This window comes from Pagrus pagrus (assembly GCF_965226575.1).
Source record: "Pagrus pagrus genome assembly, chromosome: 6".
Taxonomy (NCBI): Eukaryota; Metazoa; Chordata; class Actinopteri; order Spariformes; family Sparidae; genus Pagrus; species Pagrus pagrus.
Genome location: NC_140190.1, coordinates 13,470,791 through 13,493,108, shown reverse-complemented (window position 1 = coordinate 13,493,108; position 22,318 = coordinate 13,470,791). Strand labels below are relative to the sequence as shown.

General features: G+C 41.6%; 3 protein-coding genes across 3 annotated transcripts in view; all 3 read right to left on the bottom strand.

The window, feature by feature from the left end:
• Window positions 1-1,736: 1,736 nt before the first annotated feature.
• Window positions 1,737-4,342, bottom strand: LOC311258138 (transmembrane protein 275-like). Its single transcript, XM_084354208.1, has 3 exons — window positions 4,325-4,342; window positions 3,477-3,701; window positions 1,737-2,957 (listed from the first exon to the last, which is right to left on the bottom strand). The coding sequence occupies exon 3, from the start codon at window positions 2,875-2,877 to the stop codon at window positions 2,293-2,295; it is 585 nt and encodes a 194-aa protein (XP_084210334.1). The 5' UTR covers window positions 2,878-2,957; window positions 3,477-3,701; window positions 4,325-4,342; the 3' UTR covers window positions 1,737-2,292.
• A 588-nt stretch (window positions 4,343-4,930) lies between these two features.
• On the bottom strand, window positions 4,931-12,286 carry mknk1 (MAPK interacting serine/threonine kinase 1). Its single transcript, XM_084354290.1, has 14 exons — window positions 12,163-12,286; window positions 11,336-11,398; window positions 10,738-10,840; window positions 10,535-10,633; window positions 10,331-10,428; window positions 9,818-9,897; window positions 9,651-9,724; window positions 9,440-9,544; window positions 9,277-9,332; window positions 9,080-9,175; window positions 8,775-8,969; window positions 7,818-7,982; window positions 7,132-7,175; window positions 4,931-6,953 (listed from the first exon to the last, which is right to left on the bottom strand). Exons 1-14 carry the CDS (start codon window positions 12,247-12,249, stop codon window positions 6,734-6,736), a joined length of 1,485 nt encoding a protein of 494 aa, XP_084210416.1. The 5' UTR covers window positions 12,250-12,286; the 3' UTR covers window positions 4,931-6,733.
• An 822-nt stretch (window positions 12,287-13,108) lies between these two features.
• mob3c (MOB kinase activator 3C) overlaps window positions 13,109-22,318 on the bottom strand; it is a 13,178-nt gene continuing 3,968 nt past the window's right edge. Inside the window, exons 2-5 of the mRNA XM_084354269.1 lie at window positions 20,964-21,152; window positions 18,200-18,801; window positions 14,635-14,837; window positions 13,109-13,567 (exon numbers count right to left, since the gene is read on the bottom strand). Of these exons, the coding sequence (XP_084210395.1) occupies window positions 13,538-13,567; window positions 14,635-14,837; window positions 18,200-18,617 (651 nt within the window). The 5' untranslated portion in view covers window positions 18,618-18,801; window positions 20,964-21,152 and the 3' untranslated portion in view covers window positions 13,109-13,537. The remainder of the gene's footprint in view (window positions 13,568-14,634; window positions 14,838-18,199; window positions 18,802-20,963; window positions 21,153-22,318) is intronic.

Here is a 22,318-nt window from a genome sequence, read left to right as displayed (position 1 = left end):
CCTTGTTCTACTTTCCAGCAGAGGCATTTTTCAGGTTTTTTGTTCATTATTGTACATAAAGGGAAGTATTTTTATTTATTTATTTATTTTCTGCCTGACAAACCTTTTGAAACTTCCTCAAATCTTTCACATTTCACTTAGAAAATATTCAAGAGTTTTTCCTGTTCATGCACAGTTGATGGGATGGCTGTATATTGTGTTGCTTGCTTCCTTGTGACGCATAGTAATGATAATAAACTTCATTTGTGTCGCCTTTCAAAACACAGTTACAAAGTGCTTTACAGAAACACATATAACACAGTGAATTAAAATTAAAAATGTAACCTGAGTATCAGCCATTTCACCACCAGTAGGCCTAAAAGGTGTCCGTCAGTAGTGTTACATCAGAGCTGGATTGCAGCCTCCTTTATCTCTGCAGGTGGATAACACTCAAAAAATAGCACTGTATTTTATTTCTAACAAACTCAGGGGGACGATTTTACAATTTTTAGGATGTTCTGCAAATATGTCATTACTACTGGACCTGAATTTCCATATAAGGTATAACACTCAAGTTTTATACTAAGTACTATTGCAATTTAAATGTTATCCAAGAGCACAAATAAAGATATTCTTCATATATTAACAGCATGGTTCTTTTTCCTTTCCTGAATTATAATCATAGCTTTAATACCACGTCTCATTCATGTACGTCTTCATTTAACATCAGACTGGCAGTAAATGATGGAAGAACTGTGGAGACTTTAACAAAATAGCCTATTGTTAGGCTCCACGCTAAATGAATTTCCCTGTGCCATCCTTCAGAGCAACATGACCTCATTACTAGTTTATTTAGTAAAGTGAGATCAGGCTGACTTGTCATCTTCCTCATAGAAACAGTACCGATGGTGTTTCTGACTCACTGGATAACTACAGACACCCACACTGCCTACTGGAGGTGATTCATAAAGCTTAATCAACACACATTCACAATAGACTGCAAAAACAGCAGGCGGTGGCTGTTCTGTTATCTTTTCCAGTGGTTGGACTTGTGTGTGCGGGGATCACACTGTGTGTCTTGCTGTGTTTGTGGACAGCAGATGTAAAACGTTGAGTAAACAGGACTCTCGCCTTTGCAGCAGCAGCTGTTGGGTCAGATGCCAAGTTATGGGCGACATGTTAGGAAGGAGCTGTTTGCACTGCCGCCGCTGGCTTTTCTCAGATAACAAATGAATTATCTTCACAACCTGTGTATGTTTCTAATGAAGCCTGATGTGTGTGTGCTGTTTTGTGTGTGTGTCAAACAAAAATAAAAAGTGTTTTTGTTAAATTATTGTGATTGTTTTGGGGGTTTTTTTCATCCTAAAACAGAAATCAGCCCATCGTGACAACAAAATGTTGGGAGTTAATGAGTCTGCAAACCACTGATATGTTCACATTTGAACATGTCATAGGCTACGTACTATATTAAAGATGCAGTATGTAAGAATTGGCAACCTGTCGAGTTAATACTCCAAACAAATAGGGGGCAGCCTATCACCATAGTAACCGCTAACTGCTGCTAACTGTAATTGCCGTAAGCAAGGTAGCACCAAGACCCCAGGAAGTCCGCAAGGTTTCGAAGAAAGTTTTCATAGAGGCCCAACTGTGTAATCACAACGTCACGTGACGCACTGGGGCCCCAAAATTTTTGCCATTTTTTCCACAAGCTGATATTATGGAAGAAGGAACATTTATTGTGGTTGCAGAAATTCACCAAAAACTGACAATCAAATACACTTTCAACTTTCTTTTTTAAAAATGTACACATGCCAGAGTAATATCATAATGATGATGACAACAACTTTAAATACACATTCACTAATTTGTTCCTGACTATCCAACACTGACACAGATATCGACTCCCTCAATGCAGCAGATGCAGACATTAACATAAGTTAAAAAAATAACAGTTTTGTGAAAGTGTTTGAAAAACTGTGGCTGAGACTTAGCCGGCTTACACAGGAGCAGCTTTCATGACTCAGAGAAGCTTGGCTGGACACATTGATGGTGGCAAGCACTAACCGCAGTCAATCCGTAGGACGTGCACGCAGGATAATCTGCCTTAGCTGGATGTTTGAAACAACAGGAAATACACAAACAGGCACTTGGATTAAGGTATCATCTGCTGTTCTTGTTTCTGTTCTGGCAGAGAACTGTTACATCCTGGGACTGAGCAATAAACATTCAACAACACCGAATAAGCTACAATCAGAGCACATGTCCACCTTGTAAACAGCGAAACAACAGCCAGTCTTCAGAGGAAAGTCCATGCTACGTAGAGGAAGTGTTCTGAGCAATGTCCTTACAGCCAGAGGTCAAGGTGGGGTTATCTCCACTGACACCAGTGTCAGACATCTCTGATATGTGCCGCTCACCGGCACCATCCTGACATCCTGCAGGCGGAGCAGTGGCTCCCTGGCTGGAGTCGGACTTGCGAGAGGATGAGGGGGAGTTGGTAGGGCTGAGTTGGACAGCTGTGGTGTCTTGCAGCGTGTGCTCGCTGGTCTCCATCTCAAACGCCACCGTCCCCATCCTCATCAGCCCCCACTTCTCGCCCCCTTTAGCCTTGCGGGCCATGTGGGCCGGGGGCCTCCTGCTGACCACGCAGCAGGCTGTGAAGAAGGCCAGGGCTATCAATAAGAGAAGAGGCCCGATGATGATGGGGGGGTTGCCAGTGGGGACGAAGGTGCCAAAAGCGAAAGCTCCCACCAGGGTGATGTTGATGCCAGCCAGCATGATGCAGAGTCCGCAGGCGCAGCACAGCGCCGGGGAGGGCAGGCTCTGGTGGCGCAGGGAGCTCTGCTTGGAGAGCTGCTTGGGAGCGGATGGTCTGGAGGGTTTTTCAGGTAGCACCATGTCTCATGAAGACCCAGAGAGGCTGATGTTCAGTTGACTGAACTCATCACTTCAGAGAGAGAGAGATGAAGGTGGAGGGGCTGGTGAAGAAGAGCAAAGGTGTGAGATTCAGATCCAGCTTCTTAAATATGAATATTTTTAATTCAGTAAACTGAATATCTTTGGATTGTGGACAAAACAAGACATTTGAGGACGTCATCTTTGGTTTTTGGAAACACTGATTGACATGTTTCACCGTATTCTAACATTTTATACATTAAACATCTAATCATTAATCCAAAAAATAATGAAATAATGAAAATAATGAATAGTTGCAGCCCTATCTGTGACATTATTTTTCAAACATTTCATTCAAAAGTAATTCCTAAAATGCAATCAAGCTCATGCAATTAAATTTCCTCCATAAATGTAGCTAATCAGTTACACCCACTGTGACATTGAATGGTCTCACTGATATCATTATAAAACCAAACACTAACAACCTTACAATCATTAAACCGTTTCCTCTCTGCTAGTCACGATGTCTGACTCGCACACACAACTCACAAACAAGAACCACAAAAACCAACATTATTATCTTGTTTTGTCAGCTCACTTACCTCAATCACACCTACAATCCATCCATCATTATGTGTTGCAGGAGCCAAGGAGCTGGAGGGCTCTCTCCCTCCGGCAGGTGAACATCAGCACAGTGAGCTGCTGTTCACACACCACAGGTTATGATGAGGATGGATCACTGGGGGCGCCAGAGGGCTCTGGAACAAACTGTCCAATCAGATGAGGCGCAGTGTAGCGACACACTGAAGACATTAACATCTGATAGACTGAGGGGGCACAAAGACACAGGATGGGTGGGCTGAATGTTACTACTGCTTCTTGTTTCTTAATCATGATAAAGGGACATTTGAACGGTTCAATTGCAAAAAATGTCAACCTTTCCATGCATGAATTATTCAATCACAAAGTAATTTTTCAATGTTATTTTTTTGTGAAGGTGAAAAATCATGACAAAACCTTGGTTCTTTGGATATATTTTACTTGGAAGTGGATGTCCACTACAGTGGAAACCATGAATCAACTGTTAAATCCTGTCATTGTCAGAAATCCAGACAGGTCAAAACAATATTTTTCAACTAAATAACATGTAAGAAGTACTTTTAACCTTCTTTTTGACTTAAAATACAATAATATGTATTGTGTCAAAGGGTATATTCTGACTGTTGGGCCTATATTAAGATAACATCTGAAGACCTTTTGTTTTTTAGCTTTAATTAAACTATTCAAATGTCAATTCTATAATTTTTTTTTCATATATATGTTCATTATTTTTAACAATATGTATATGAACAAAACACTGTAGGCAAAGAAGAAAAGAGACGAGGGGGAGGGGAAAAAGGAACTTGAAGAAGAAGTAAATGTATGCATACAAACAAAGAACAGTATGTACAGGAAGGTGCTTCACTGAAGACACGGCAGGTCTTTACCCTGTAAAAAATCAGAACAGGGACCCAGTGTTATATTTTTTAAATAAAACACATGAAATGGCTGAATCTAAATAGGTAGAATATACCCTCTGGTGCATAACAGACTGAAAAAAAAATACAAAAAACGAGACAGAAAGACAATAAACAAAGAGAATTGCGGACGAGGCCTTGAGGATCCACCACCTGGTGATTGGGACATGGTAGTCCAGCTCAAATGGTTAGCCGTCTACTGTAATGGACACGATTCTGTTTTCGTATATAAAGTCCTCATTTGTTGTTAAGGCCTTTAGGACCTTAAGTAGATAGTTATCAGTAGCTAGTTGCTCGACGCAGCCTCTCCTTTCTTTAAAAGAATTGACCAGGACACAGCTTCTGTCAGTGCGATGCGTTCTGCTCCGTGTCTGAGCAGCTTCATCCATCACACCCTCCTCCTGTGGCTTCACTCGGCACATAAGCACCCTCACTGAAAGGAGCCACATTAACTCTTATGGAAGAGAAACCCATTTGCTCAAATCTCCTCAAGGTAAAGGGACACGGAGTAAAATGATGTAACACAGATTAGACAGGAGAAGCCGTTGAGGATCTTTTTATTGAGAACACAGCATACCAATGAAAATATGCATTATGCAAATGATCCTGTATGACATATGTCAATGGGGCTCCATATTTGCTCCCCAATTACAGTTTCTCATCTGATGTAATTACAAGTCAATGGGGGAAAAACAAACAAGTCTTTTTTATGATTCATAATGCAGTGAGAGGGGCTTAACATAGCAAATGGATGCTTCCTAATGCATCTCTGCTTGTGAAGGTCCATAGTGGCTATACGGCTGGGGTGTCCATGGCAACAGTGTGAAATCAGGGCAGAAGTCTTTTAATGGGCAACACATGAAATTAAAAGGGTTAGGTGGAATAAAAGTGATAGACTGCCTTTGGTGACTCCATTGAGACATAGCAAAGGTCATCAATGAATGAAACAAACAAAAAAAGTAGAATATTTCTTTAAAAAGAAAAAAGGATCAGAAGGAAATATCAGCAACTTGAACCCAGAGAAGTCTTAGCATGGTCAATCCATAAATCTTTCAGAACCAAAATTACAAAACTAAACAACATACAAACACTTGTATAAAAATAAATCCCTCCATCCCCAGTACCCTCCATCTTTCTACAAAGTGTAACGTCAACTGCTATAACTCGTCTCATTAACTACGTACAGGAAAAACAAGTCATTTAGACTAAAAAAACACTCGGATATCAAATCAATAAGACCATGAGAAGCTAAGCTAAGGTTTTTTTTTTGGATGGTGTCACATTTATACAGTACAAAACGTGGTGCAAAAAAAGAGCCTGAGGTAATGTTGGACTCTGATGAGGATAAAAAGTTGTTAAAAACCCTTTAAAAAGATAAATATTACTGTATAGGCGTCGAATTCACATTGTTGGACCAAACTGATCATAAATAATAAAATATTCTCCCTTTCAGATCAGCTGAATAAGTGACTTCTTTTAAAGTACATCAGTGCTACAGGTAGCTTGTGTTGAAGTGATATGATAAGAAATACAAAAGGGTTTCGTCTAACTTCAAGATCCATTCACATTCCTGCACCTTCTGTTAATTCTACGCACCCTCAACAAGAATGACTTCAATAGGTAAAACGAAGAAAAGCCCATCTCCAGAGATGGACCACCTCCTTTAAGTGTCGGCCATTCTTATCATTTAAACCACATACGTCCACACACATCAAATCACATACACTGACAATGCTTTAAAAAAAGGCAAAAAATTAAAGAGAACTACTTCCTTTCCTCCAGTGACTGAGAAGCAATAAGTAGCATTTAAATAAAATAAAATATTAACCAATTCACAGTTGGACAAGACAATTCTAAAAACACACTATAATTAGATGATATTCAATAAGGACAGACACAGCTGCGAAACTGTGCTACACCTATGTAATGCTGTGTTAATGATACGTGCTGATTAGATGTTTAATAGTTGGCATTAAGAGCTGTTTCTGATGTATTGGGGTCATCATAAATCTTTTCATCTTATCTGTGAACTTTAAAAAATAAACCTGAAACTATTCTCGAATGAAACAGTTCAGGCAGCTTAAACTCCTGAACAAACATCAGGAGTTTCAACAAAGTTTCCGAGGATAAACTGTCCTTTTGGTGCTCAAACTCTGTCTGGTTGATAAGATTACTGGCCATGGGAAAGAGCTTCAACACCAAGGACACTTAGTCACCGCTGATACTGTGTGGCGGGCCCTATGAGGCTCCTTGTAAAAACAAAAAACACACACTCACAAGCAGTAGGCAGAGGTTTAAAAATCAGTCAGAAAACAATGACGAGGGGACTTGTTGCTGGTCCTTCAAGCGGCAAGGTTGTCTGATGCTGGCGCGAAGTCCCTGGTACGCAGGGCGTTGGACTGTGCCCGTCTGCGGGCCAGTCTGGAGTTGGAAGGAGGAGAAAGCCTCATGGAGCAAACGATGGCGCCGACGTCCTCCTGCTGCTCGTCGTGCTGGGATAGCTGCCGGTTGAAGGCGATGGCTTCTGCAGCAAACTGGGTCAGGTCTTTGGTGCTGCTGTTCCTGGAAGAAGACGGCGGCACGAGAGGATGAATGATTTTGAATAAAATAAACGTGTCTAAAGAGCACAATATGACTTTACTTCCTCTACTGAGCATTTTAAAATACTACAATTAAGTCTGAAGCATCTTATAAATGTCACAAACACACTAGACATGACTGTCAAAGCTGTTTTTCATACCTCTGCAAAACATGAGGAGTTGGAAGACCTCTCTCTGGAGCATTCTGTAAAAAAAAAAGAAAATGAATAAATTACTTGAAATCACAGCTTTCAATAAAATAAAAGGAGTGCTCAATGAGTCACACAGTGATCTCATATCAGACAATATAAACGAACAAAACAGCTACTCTGGTGCACAGAGGTAATGATACCTCCTGGAGTCGCAATGATTAGTCAACTAATCATCTGTAACAAGAAACTTAATATTTCCAAATATTCATATAATATACTAAATGTTAAAGTCATATTTCAAGCAAAAAGGTTGAACATTTTTTAGTTTCAGCATCTAAAATGTAAGGATTTGCTGCTTTTCTTTGTCATTTATGACAGTAAATGAAAAGTCTTCAGGCTTTGGACTGTTGGTTGGAAAAAGAAGTGGTTTGAAGGTGTCCCTTTAGGCTCTGGGAAATTGTGATGAGCATTTTCATAACTCATGTGGCATTTTATAGACTTAAAGATGATTATCAATTAAACATGAAAACAATCAAACTACCAAAGTAGTGACCTGATAAAGGATAAAGGCTGGTGGTGGTGTAATAAAGAACATATTACAACCCATCTGTGTGTACATGTATATAGCTATACATGTCTTCTCAAGTATCTGTACAAATGTCAACATGCTCAGTAGTTGCAGTCTTAATACCTACCCCCTGCACCCAAGGGTGCTTGAGGACCTGAGCAGCACTGAGGCGCAGCATTGCATCCCGAACCAACAGCTTGGATATGAGATCCCGTGCCCCCTCTGTGATGTGAGCCCAGTCCTTCTCTGGGAATTCATACTTGCCCTGCTGGATGCTCTCAAACAGGTGACTCTGAAGAGAGAATATGACACAATACCCTGTAAAACTGAGGCACAGTGACAGTCTCAGCGCTTAAAATCAGACTAGCTTTAGAGTGACTGTTCGTGGGTGTTTTCTGACATCAAGCACACATCTGTGACTAATTATGGGAGAGAGGTTACATGTTGCTCCTCCAGTTGCTCCCGAGCCAAGAGATTAAACATTAAAACCAGACTCTGATTATAATCAGGTGATGACAGAGAAAAACAATGTTGTTCCAAAGTACAGAGGCAGTCGCAACTAAATCAAAGCTATACAGTCACACAGGCTTTTTGTTCCTCATTGCTTCAGGAATAGAATTAGATTAGATGTGACCAAAGTTAAAGGCACATGTAGTGTGATTATTGCTGAGCAGCATGGCTGCTATTTATAGCCAATATACCATCTGTTATAACTATACCATACGCATACTATGTTACTGCAATGTTAGTAGTTTGACTCCTCCAAGGGGCCTTACATATCATCATCTCTCCCTCTTTCCTATCAATCTACCATATAACATACCCCATTTTTAACAAAGATATTAGCCAACAGCTGTGGTCAAATAGTTTCATCTTAAATATCAAAATACTAGTAGCGCACTACATTCCAGCTCAATGACGCAATGACAGAAAGAAACAACTTTGTTGTTACTGCTGTTGGAAAACATGAAAACATGCCATAGGGTGGTGACAAAGGAAGCATTATTTACCTTTGTGCTGTTAACATTGTAGGAAGTGAACACTTAAAGGATTATCTGGTGGGATGGAAACTAGGTGAGCATACCTGGCAGGTTCTGCAGGTTTCTCCACGGTCCCAGCCGCAGTCAGTGCCACAGTGGCCTGTGAAGGGGGGGCTGCCGCTCAGCAGGATGTAGAGGATGACCCCGAGACTCCAAAGATCGCAGCGCTTGTCGTAGAAGGAGGCCTCATCAGTGAACACCTCCACCACTTCTGGAGCCATGTACTCTGCCGAGCCGCACTAAGAGAAGGAAAATGTATCGAACACACATTGAAGAATTAAATAACAGTTATAAATTTGACTGATTCTGTTTCTTTGTATGTGCTACGAGTTAAAAACTGGACTGTTACCGGTGTGGTGAGCTCTGGGGTCGTTATGGGTGTACAGGCGCTGCTGAGCTTCACTCCACTTCCCAAGTCAAAATCACAGATCTTAACTGGGGACACCTAAGTAGAAAGATGAGGAAAACATTATATCGTTATTCTCTATACCTCTAGGACCAACTAACGTCTTTCTGAAAGCTTCTTGTCATTTGAAAGTCACTTACCCGATCAGTGTATTCACAAAGGATGTTCTCCAGCTTAAGATCTCTGTGGGCAATGCCTGCAGAAGAGCACATTGTCACCGTCACGTTGTCACTGTCATGACGAATTAAAGGGGAAAAAAAAACACAGCTCTTCTCATTGGTAGCTGATTGGATGCCGACCTACCTTTTGTGTGTAAGAAGTCAAGAGCTTGGGCAATGTCCCTGACCACCTTACTGGCCTCCAGCTCATCAAAGTGCTTTCGGTTCTGGATGTGTGTAAGAATGGAGCCTGGAGGGAGAGAAGACAATCACTTGAAGCAATCAGTGTGTTTACAGTGAGTCATTTGAAAAGCGTGTATGCAGATGTAGCTGTTGAGTTATTCATTTATTCTTACCTCCACGCAGCTTTTCAAACACCAAATAAAAGCAGGAGCTGTCTTCAAAGAACTGGATCAGTTCCAAAATGTTCCTGCAACAAGACATTTCCCAAATGATTAGCGTCTGTTTCGTTCTGCTTTAGTTGTAATTAAGTTAAAACATTTCTAACACTAAATGTGCTCACCTGTTTCCTTGACACTGGTAAAGAGTTTCCACTTCTCGAAAGACTCTGCTGCGGCTGTGTCCTGCGCTCTTCTCTATGATCTTTGTTAGGGAAAAAACAAACAAAAAAAACAGTGCAATGTTATTTGCCTAAATAAAAATACATACAAGCTGGCGTGTTTGATGAGTGATGACCCTGATATGATTCACATTAAAGTATTTCTGCTAATGTATCTTAAACTATTTCCACACTTTGTGTGTCAAGATTCTCCATCAGGTGCAACATAAGCCAGCTTTTGTGAATGGTTCATTAACTTGGTAATGTAGTACCAAAGTCTTGTGTGGCTCTATTTGAGTGTACCAATTGCTTTTTAACTCATCTTTGGTGCTTTTATGGTTTTAATCATCCATTGTTATACGTTTTATTTCTCTTTTATTACTGCATGTTTGAGTGTTGTGTTTTTGTTTGTTCTGAAACACTTTGTAATGCTCTGGTTGGTGTGACTGTGTTTGTTTTGAGTATATCATGACTCACCTTCACAGCAAACTCTTGTCCATTCTGCAGACTAATGCATCCTTGAACTTTGGCATAAGCTCCCTGACCAAGCACCTCATCTGTCAGCTTGTAGAGATCTGAAGAAAATGTGACACATGAGATTGCAGTATATGTTTGTGTTACTTTTTTATGTCTTGAATAAGACAATATTAATGTGTCTACCAATAATATCAGCCTCATTACCATCAAAAGTGCCCGTCGAGCTGTCCGTCGCTCTTGTTCTTTTCTTCTTCTTTCTCTTAGCTGCGTCTGGGATGTTCACTGGCTGGCTTTTCTCAATCTCTGCAGCAATTCAGAAGAATCCACATGCAAGTTAAAACAGGACAGACTTCTCCGGTGTGTTACTGTGTGCACCATAAAATCCAGTAGCTCCAGAGCTGTTGTACCTGCAGGGCCTTGGGAAAGGTGCTGTCTCTCCTCTGAAGCGACCCCGTTCTCCTGAATTCCCCCGCAGCTCTGCCCCACCTGGCCCACAGCCAGGGAGTTGCCCTGGAACAGAGAGAAGGGGGCCACATGGAAGGGGGAGAGTGGGGGGGAAAGTGCGAGAGTAGTCAGAAAGATCAGGCTATGGTACAGTAGAGAAAGCATGAAAAACAGTAGGTAATTCTCCCGCTTTCTTCTCATTGTGAAACGTTGGAAACCGTTTACTAACTTTCTAATAATTTATTAAGAGTCCTCGGCAGACTAAACCTACACCAACAACTGCTTATCTCCCCCTGTGACGTCCCGCCGTAACACTGGCCTGATGAGAATACAGGAAACACAATGACAGGCCTTATCTCACCCTGGACATTACCAGAAGCATTTACACAACCAGTCAGTGTTCATGACTCATGGAGAGTGATGAAACTTCTCCATTTCTGTGCAGATAACCTTGACAGTCTGCACACTACTTTCTGGCAGCTCGATCATATCAAACACGTCCTGTTTCAGGAAAGTTAGAGGTTTTGAAATCACCAGTATCAACAACAGGTCACAGCTTACCTGGAGGGAGTGCTGGAAGGCTTGCAGCTCTGTCATCATGCTGTGCCTCACCATATCTGCCAACTGAGAGTACAACACACATATTGAGGCTGTCCGGAACAAACTGCGTCAACAAGGGCATACATATACATGATAACATTTCAAAGTGGCTGTACGTCAATGAATTTAATGTTAAGGATTAAAAATAAGAACAAAAGTAGTCCATTAATCACCAGTCGATTACACCTTGAAGTGGTTTCCTGTCTTCCACCCTCTTATATCAAATCTTGTACCGTTTTGTTTGTGGTTATTGAGTGGCAGCACAGTCGCAGGTGGTTCAAGTCCAGTCTGTTTTGATAGGTTAGCTTTAGCCTTCTGCCGGTTAAAAGGTAACGTAATGCTACGGTAAGTGGATGCATTGGCATACTGACGTTAGCATCGAGTTAGCTATAATATCTAACGTTACAGCAGCTCAAAGCGACGGTAGATATTTAGCTTACTGATTAAACTGATCGGTTAGCAAGCGTGTATCGAGTCAGTAACGTTACTGCAACTAGCAAACAATAACTACAACGTTAACATTAGTGCTGTTGCTACAAATACCAGGACAACCCTACCAGGATGGAGTAATGTATAAAAAACAACCAGACCATCCGTAAAGACAGAGTTAGCGTTAACTGCTGACTGTACAATCCGACGCTGTTATTGTCGTTAGCACCAGCTAGCTAGCTAGCAAGAACCCTTAGCTCGCTTCTCCTGCCGATTAACGTCCATTCGGTAGTTTGTATTCACACACCGGTGCGGGCTCGTTAAAACTAAAACAGATATGCAATACATATGCGTCTAACCTGGACCCTGTGTCCAATCCAAACCAGCCAGGTCCCCTCTGTCAAAGCCTCTGACAGCTGATGTAAGTCTCCATCGCTAGCTGCCATCCATCAGTAAGACAGTCAGTGACGCACACGGCGGGAAAACACATAAACAGCCGTTCGCCCCGCCTCCTTTCTGCATTCCTCCGTCTCCCATTGGTTGAGAATACAGCTGCCACTGACACGTCACTTGGTTTGACTCCCCGCCCCGCCCCGCCCCCGTCCACGTAGCGTGCATTTTTATTGCATGATGATGGTCTGTATTTATTTACACTCTCACTCAGAGGCTTGGCAGGTCATCACTGGCAGGAGGAAGTGGCCTACAGCTCACGCCACATACCTACAATGTTTCATCATTATTATTCTCGTAGTGAAGGGTTTATCCCTGCAATATGGAAGCCCAGTTCAGCCAATTAAAGGGGAGGAAATGATAAAAAATAAACCTTGATTAAAAAAAATAGCATGATAAGTCATAATTATGAGATTGAAAAAAGAAAATGAAGAAGAAAGTCAAAATTACTTTTAATCTCATAATTATAACTTTTATCTCATAATTCCAACTTTGTATCACTCAATTATGACTTTTATCTCATAATCATGACTTTTTATCTCATAATCATGACTTACCATAGGAATGTTTTTCCATCAAGTTTAGTTTTCAACATTTTTTTTCCTTTAACCGGTGGAAATGGGCTTAAAGACTGTCTTCATGTATCAGGTGACTTCTGTCTTTGTGTTGGTTTTGGCCTGAAACTTAAGTCAGCCCGTGTAGCAGACCAAACCTTAAAAACAAACATATGATCCACTTCACTTCAGTGATAGCTTGCAGCGTTGACTTTCAATCTGAAAACAAAATCATGACTCGATGTTTTAAATATTTTTGTGGTGCAGTGCAATACATAAAAAAACATTTGATTGATTATTTTTTCAAGCTGCATTTTTATGTTCAAACTATAAAAACACTGACATCACATACAAAAACAAACTTTCATTCAACAAAATAAGACTCGACACTGTATATAAAAAAGATCAAATATAAACATACATGCACAGAAGGAAAGAAAAAGCATAAGCACAGGAGATGTAGTATCATAAACCTACACAAAGTCCTATACTGATGGCATGAAGGGCCATAATTATTCTAAGTAAAAACCTCTGTGAAGACACAGTACCACAGTCTGAAGAAGTGTGGTTTGATAGTGGACCTTCCCAGTTCTGCTGAGAAAACAACTCATAAAACTTTGTTTGAAATTGTTCGTTGTTTTGAGTGTTGTTGAGCTGTTTTGAAGCCGATGAATTCTCACAGGGCTCAGATAACGTCATAGTGTAAACTCCTTTGTCCATGTGGTTTTGTTTAGTTGCATATCTTCTCTGTCATCTCTTTCTGTAGGAAGAGAAAACAAAGGACATGTTCAACAGATCAAACTCAGATACCATTCAGCGATGAATTATTGTAATGAAGTGCATCTTTCAATATGAAGAACATTAAAACTGTTGTTCCTATAAGACCAACAGCAAAACTTCTTGCAGTAGGCACTATGGGTGGGGCAATAAAAGGGTCTGGTTACAAGATTTATCTCTTCTGTACTGTGTTGACATAGAAGTCTCATCCTTGTTTCACTTTGCAATAACACAACCTGGAAGATGATAACTGAAGCTTTTCACTGACCATCCTCCATCTGCTTATACGTGGCGGAGGTCTGTTTGTTCGAAAAAACAAAAAAAATACAAACTCGGCCTTATGACACGACTGCAAAAAGTCACAGACTTCTCTTATGAGGGTTGTTGTTTCAAACCAAACCATTTCTAGAAAGCAGTTAAAAGGTAAGTTCACCTGAAAAGGACAATTGAGTCATCATCTACTCAGCCTTATGCAGATGGAAAGTCAGGTGAGGTTTCGTGGTCCACAAAACATTTCTCATTTTCTTTTTTACATTTTAGAACATGTCCCCATCTACAGTACTTGAGTTGTTTAGGAGAATGTGGCGACACTGTTTTACTGTGAAGCTCTAGAAATGTTTTGTGGACTGCGAAAAACCCAACTCTCCATCAGCATGGGGGTGAAAAGATAAAGACTGAATTTTCTTTTTTTTTGGGGGGGGGGGGAGAACAAGCTTCTTTCATGATGAAAAATTGAGAGACAAAAAAAGATTACATCTTTGGTAGAACACAGCTCTACTGTTTTATTGTGTGTCTACTACAAAGGTTGGTGATCTGTGTGGCTTCAGAGGACAAAGAAAGCTGTCATTGTCCCTGCGCTACATGTGCACTAGCCGGGAAAACACACAGACATGATGATACACTCACTGAGCATGCTGCACAGCAAGGTTATAGATGGCAGCACGGCTGATATTTTCTGCTCGTCTGACAGTTATGAGAGTGATACTGACAACCCTCTCTCCTGCTCCCTTTCCTCACCCTCACACATCTGAGGTCACGCTATTGTCTCACCAGGGGCTCCAGTTCAGAGTGATCAATGAGGTTGAACTCTGAGATGAAGTAGTAGTAGTGCTTGTAGCAGGTATTGATGTGGGCCTCGGCGCCCATGCTGCAGATGCTGTCGAAGTGATGGATGTAAACATGCACGAACACCCTGAAGAGGCGGCTCAGGATCTTCTTGCACACCTGCTGGAAGTTCTTGGGGAAAGGTACACCTAGTGTGAAGAAAGGAGAAAGTGTTACAGCAGCCATTTGCTATGATTGGCAGCATCATTTAGCACCTTTAATAATTTTTAAGGAACATCATTTCTCCTCAACTGCATCAATCTCTGAGCACAGTGTCTTCATGAAATCTGATTTGCATGGGTAATATATTTCAGGGACAAGAAGTAACTCTAAGCACAGCCTTTTTTTAGATACTGGGTTGATTAAAGTGGGCATAAAAGAGAAAAGATAAGAACTGCAACATAATAATCCATTGCACCTTTATTCAAAATGTGTAACAACACAATTTTCAGTTGCATGAGTGTTCAGTCAGTCCAAAAATTGCCTCCAGGCTTTGTGTGAACTGACAAAAGCCTCTTGTAGCTGAAATACTCTCCTTTATGTTTTCATTCCCGCCCAGGGGGTATTTCTGCGGTTGCAGTGGGGAAGCTCAGCCTATTTTACAAGATAGAAATTATGATTTAAAAAAGAAAAAGATTATCTACATATTTTGCGTTCAGGAGCAAAAATGGAGACGCAAATGGGTCTACAAATTGTTCTGAGCCTCATCTTTTGTGTACTTTCTGCCACAATAACCAAGTTGTGCAGAAGCTATCAGAAATGTCAAAACAGACAAAATGGCTGCAATGTCTTTGAGTGGTAATAGTACACAAAATTGTTTTTGAGGTTTTATATCATTCTGTAGCTTCCCAGTACAGTGTTCAAGGAAGCTAAAAAAGAAGGAAGGGACATTACGCCAGTGAATCTTGCTTTGGTGCCAGACTGTGGTGACAGCTGTATTGAAGTCTAGGAGATGCATGGAGAAACACACTTCAAAGTGAACACACTTCAGAGACTAGGTTAACCACATTTTTTTTTTTTTCCCAGATGATCGACAGGGCTAATAATATCGTGTCCGAGTGGGGCAGGTCCAACAAAATATTGCTGAGACTGCAATTACACTGCGAACAGGAGCCTTTCCCAAACATAATCGAGAGACGAACAACGCGTTGATAAAAACAAATCAGTCGTTAAGCTACTCTGTAGTCGTAGGTAAATTCCTTACCAAACAATTTCTTCACCAATGTGCTCCTAAAGGTGTCTAACACATACAACTCCCAGAGGAAAATCTGTGAGAGCTGCTGAAAGTTGGAGTACCTGGAACCTTATCCGGGAAAAATTACAAGTGTTTACCTTTGTCTTAAGTATCTTGTGAGGAGTCAGACTAGGCTTTTTCAGTATTCTGAATTGATTGCAACCATTTGGTTTGTACCAAAATCACTCTTTGGTGGGGAAAACCAGCCACGCCTACATTTACATGTACATTTAAAAGCACGAAGGGAAGGGAGTCAGCTCATACTCTAAGCTTGTCTCGACTGTCATATCCCATTGGGCGAAGATTTTCAGTCGGTGGAACAACCTGAGTAAGTTTAGGTAAATCTCCTAGTCAATGACCTTGTACCTTGAACTTCACCTCCATAGTTGACACCACTGTTTGTCCTCCCAGCGTCTCGCTTCATCCGTGTTTTGCCAAGGTCTTTGTGGAAAGGACCATGTTTCTTGACACCTTCCTCCATTTGCTGGTTGACATCGGAGAATTGGTTGAGGGTCTGGTCCCAGCACTTGTGGCCCGAATCAATATTTCTCATTCTCCCTCTGCTCAACACACTTCTGACTAGGCCGCCTACATCAGTGTTTGCTCAATACAGATGTCACACCAGCTGCCAGACCAATCATGGCAAGAGTGATGGACAACGTGGTTCCTGTGGACAGTGAAACTTTTGAAGGTCTCCTTGTAACCAGGTGAAGTTTCAAGTTGCTTCATCAGTTGACAACACAGCTGTGAGCCCTTGGCGTATTGATGATGCCCTGCAGCTGAAAAGATGTCCAGCATCCTGGTAACAATTCAGGACAGGTGCCCGTTGTAGTCTGTAATCCATTCAGTATTGATGAAGATCTTGATGACATCGACCTTGTAGTGGTAGTGTACCCAGAGTGCAGATGTTCTTCCTCCCTCTGCAAGTCTTTCGAAAGTTTCTTCAAACTTCTCTTCAAAGGCTGCAACTATTGGAGCTGTGTGTCCGGCTCCCATCAAAGTGGGTGTGGCCGTATTTCCACAAAGGAGTGGTTTTGGTGCAAAACAAATAGCTGCAATCAATTCAGAATCATGAAAAACCCCTAGTTTGACCCCTCACAAGCTGCTGAAGATAAGGTTCCAGGTACCCCAACTTTCAGCAGTTCTCACAGATTTTCCTCGAGGAGTTGAATTTAAATCTTTTTATATGTGTTATCAGACACCTTTAGGAACACATTGGTGAAGAAATTGTTTTGTAGAGAATTTATTCACAGATTGGCCAAATATCTGATAAAATTCCCTGACTATCTGTCTATGCATCTCCCATCAACTTCAATACAGCTGTCACCACATTCTGGCATCGAAGCAAGACTCGGTGACGTAATGACTCCTTCTTCCTTTTTAGGCTCTTGGTATTGTTCCTTATGTATTCAAATCTGACAATTCAAATGTTGGTATGTTTTACAGTCAAAATGCTATTTTCCCAAGCCCTTCTGAGAACTTCTTCTCACATGAAGTGACAAAGGTTTCTGCATGAAAAGCAAAGAAACCAGGCATCGACAAAACATTGCCAGTTTCATGATGACTCTTGTGTTGATTGAGGTGTCAGGAAGCTACCAGAGCCAGTGTTTTCACGCAGAAGTGAAAAACTATCCTTGAAGGGGCACAGTATTAATGGGCACTTAAGCCCATCTGAGAGGCCTGTGGGGGTACGCTAGACAAAAAAGGTTGGGAGCCCCCATAATAGAGCACATTGTTCCACTTATGATTACTCTGTCTCTTTGTAGTCATGTTCGGGGCCCTAGGGAATTATGGACACAGTAGGCAAAAGGCAGGGAAACACCCTGGACAAATTGCCAATCTATCACAGGCTCACACATTGACAAAACCACACCTATGGGAAATTTAGAGTTTTATTTCACCTGACCTGCATGTCTATAGACTGTAGAAGGAAAGAGGAAAATTATGCTAAATATACGGATCAGACCTCAGATTAGTTCAAGGGACTCACTCACATTATGCATGAAATCCTCATCTCTAATAAATTTGATTGTCAAATCCGGTGCTGAGATAAAATAACACAGCAGTCACCCCCCTTCAATCTCATCGAAATGCCAACCTCATCGTTTAATTAACCTCCGCTTGAACTTTATCATCCCATTGGAGATGTTAATGAAGGGGAACAGCGCTTCAGCATTGATGAGGCACAACATCAGCGCAGGCAACAATCAATCATGTTTTAAGTTACACACTCAATAATAGTCTGCAGGCGCCTTCATTAGCAGACTCCTTACACACCTACTCTGGTGGGGAAGATGTCTTCATTATTAATGAGCGACTCGATCCAGTCCATCAGCAGGTTCATGTACTTGAGAGCAGGCAGCTTGGTGGGTTTCTTGTAGTCGTCACCGTCCTGCCACCTGTACTCGTACCTCAGCCCCCCGGACATGATGGGACATGAGCGCTCGGTGCAGAACTCGCTCATTGTGCCGTAGATCAAGTTGATCCTGTTAAAGAAATCCACCACATGAACAGCAATCCAGTCGCTGATGTTCTCTCCCTCCGGCAGCTGGACCACTTTCCTCAGGTCCAAGCCGGACTTGAGCGAGGCCTGGGCCTTCTTGTAGAGTTCAAAGCGCTGGGTGCCCGGCTCAAACCGCTTCCTGGGTCTGAATGTTTTATCTTTGCTGAACACTTGTCCAAGACACAACGCCATCGGCTCAGTCGTTTCCCCTGAGATAAGGGGAGAATAAGCCCTCCGGAATAATAGTTAGTTTTGAGTTGGATAAAGTGTGACCTTCCTGAGGGATGGCAGCAGCTCGGAAAGCAGGTCAGAGGGGGTCAGCGTCTGTCATGTAAAGATTGCAGGGAGGTCTTGTTCTGCAGATGGCGGGAAGTTTCTGTGAAGCAGAACAAGAGAAGATGAGGGATATTCCTTTCCTGTCAATCCACTGCATTAGGCCAGAATGACCAAAAATTGCACATGACCAAAACATCAAAAGTATAACTACAAAACCATATATATTATTGTCAGATATTCAGATGCAATATAAAACACAAAGTACAGAGCCACAATGCACAGAAAACTGCATGGCTCCGATAACTATTGACACCAGTGACCTCATTCCAAATGTCCCATTGTTGCACAATGTGACCAGATGACCGTATCACAAGACTTTCAGCAGTACCCGCTGATTAGCAAAGGTTTCAGCCAGTTGTGGTCAAATTCATGCCAGTAGTCGAGCATAATTAAGAACATAAAAGCATGTTGCAACATACAAAGGATTAGAAAATGTCCACCGTACAATACCAGCTTTGCTTGGATGCAGCACTGTGACTCTCATTCAGAACATCTGGGTATGAAAATAAACTCTATGACAACTAAGTTTGGTGTAAAAACACTGACTGTGGCAACTGATGAAAAACACAGATCGTCAGTTCCCTTTTCTGGGAAATGAGTCATGAGACACGACCAATCAGAGATGTGGACTCGAGTCACTGGTTAGACGATTTGTTAGACTGTTTCGTTTTGGTTTGATTACATTTATTTCACTTATTATTAATCATCAAAATACAAATTCAATCCATCGTCATATTTTTTAAGATGGTTAGCAGAGGTGTGCAGTAAATGATTTTCTAGTCCTTACATTTTCAAAACAGGCTCATTACTCTAGTTTTAATGCATTTGACAGCAATGCTCTATAATCGATTATTTACAACTCTACCAACCTAAAATGTCAGTATTTGACATCATGGGAATGAGACTCAACAATCAACTATCTTTCTGATGTGTTTACAAACAGCTCGGACAAATCCAGGTTAGAGAAATTGCCCAATAATATCATTATCAGACATGTACTTGCCTTTTGCTGGTAAGACTGCAGAGTGACTTGCTTTAATTAAGGACTGGACTTGACTTGACGCAAGCTGGGACATAAAATTACTTGCTTAAGACTTATGATTCGAGTCACATGTCTGCAACCACGTGTTATTGAGGGAGGTTTTTGTTTTCCCTGATTGCTATTAACTATCTGGCAGACAAAACACACTGATCAAGAGCATGACCTCCCCAAATGTTAATTCAGCGAGGTCATGAATTGTAATTATAGGAAAATGAGGCGGGCAGTTTATTAGGGATAAAGTCCATGTGCGTCACATAACTGATAGGGTTACACTTCATTGTATCACACTCGTAAAACTCCACTGAGTTGTGTGCTTCCATTCATAACTGTTGCATACATTATGTGGCTTCCAAAGATGTGACACTGCAGTCAGTCACATTGGGGACTGTGGTTGCAATATGACACTATATCCGCATTTGTGTCCAATTTTAAACTGCCGGACTGGATTTCCTGTGGTCGTTGACTCAAATTAGCAGAAGTTTCTGTCTCTGCATTATCATCCAGAACGAGCACCGATTCAGGCGTTTGTCGTGAACTTTTGTTGACTTCCTCACATGTCTGTGAAGCTTATAGTTTTGCTGTTCCCTCTTATGAATTTACAGCTGATTCAACAGCATTTGATACATGAGAAGGGTACTTTTTGTTTCCACCAGCTTTCACAGACTGCCTGATCTCATTTCAAAGCTCACCACTGGGGGACCATGAATACGTGGTCATGAGATAGCTCTGGATGTGTCCATAACAAAGGGGCTTCTGAGGAAGGCTTGTATAGTCACAGAGTTTGATTCAGTCCTGGTATCAGAGACACACAGCTTCAGACAAACATTAAACTTGGACACACTTTTTTTTTTCACTGAATACAATAATGGCTTGTAAGTAAAGAAGTGACAGCATGTGGGACAGTGTGACTTCAATTTTGTTCACTTTACGTCTCACTGCATGCCTCAACAGCCTCAGACTGAAGCATGTCTGATCACGCTCTGTCCTACATACTTTCATAGGTTGTGGAATTTGCCCCCTGACACTGAAGACCTACAAACGTCCTGGACTGGACACACAGAAAGAAAAAAGCACTGCAAATCTCAGTACTCAGAAACAAAGGAAGACAAGACAAGAGATTAGGGAACAGGAGAAAAAAAAAGAAGCTATCTGCACTGTACCTGGCTGAAATCCTGCAGCGAAGGGACTGGAATGTGGTGGCAAGTCCTGGGTAGTTCAGGGAGGATTCAGGCGCCGGACCCCTTCAACCTCAAACTCCCTGCGGAGGACAGATCCAGCTGCTCTGCCCCCTCTAGCTCCTCTGGATCCTCTCCTTCTCTGCCAGCCACGAACAGACCGAGAGGCTCCAACTTCTCTCAGCAGCACAGACAACACAGAAAAAGGAGAAAAAGTTGTTTGGCTTCTCTTCCTGTGGATGATGTCACATCCTGACTTTGTCTCTGCTGTGCGTCTGTGCCTGTACGTGGGTGTGTGTGTGGAGGACCTATAAATTGAAAGAGTAGACGGGCTGGAAAAGGCCTTTCCAAACCCCCACTCAGCCCTCCCTCTTCTCCGTTTTTTTCCCCCTTTCTTCTTCTCATCCTGCAGGCAGAGCAGCCAGCCCTCTTGTCCCACCCAAGCCCGGCCCTCTGGTAAAGGTCCTGAGAAAACAACCCCTCCTCTCAAGCCACATATATAGGACAGAAGGAGCAGAATGATCCCACAAATATTTCTGGATGCTTGGCAGTCTATGCCGCTCTTTTTTTGTGTGAAGTCTCAATAACATATCATTTAAATTCTTGGCCTTTTTGAGATATTGTCGTTGAACTCAGAGCATACCCTTAAATAGAGAAAGTGCTCTTCAGATTATGAACAAACAAGGCATGTTGGACTGAAACTGTCTGTTTCCTGGTGCCCTTGGGGAGTTGAGTATTCTCATGAGAGCTGCCCTGACTGTCCCCTTTGTGTCGAAGGTGAATGGGTGTCACTAAAATGATGAGGGTGTCTGTTACACTGCTGTGTAATGCCACCCAAACTGAAAAAAAAGAAGCTGTCTCATTTTTGTGAGTAAAACTGTAAGACACAGGATGAGATAAAGTCTCAATCTAAAGAAGGACGGCTAATTTTAAGATTTAGTGTTTATATTTGCTGCAACAGGATAATCTAAATCATCTAACCATGATACATAAACATTTCCAATGTTTCTAATTGAACTGCAGCAGCCAAGTATTTGATTTGAGGCCATGAGATCCCCTTACTGTGGTCCTCCTGTGGGGCTGCAGGTATACCACGGAGATACAAATGAGATTGTATTGCTCCCCAACCTTTGTCACAAAAGGTTATGTTGCTTAATTGGAAGAATTCTGATTCCAGATGTTACACTCACTGGATTTAACACACATTGTACTGGAGGTTGGAACATATATTATTTGCAAGGAATTAGATTGTGTGTGCCTCCTTTATGAGACATGTAGAAAAGTTATTGCTCTACAGTATATCTCATCTCATCTCATCTCATTTTCTACCGCTTATCCGT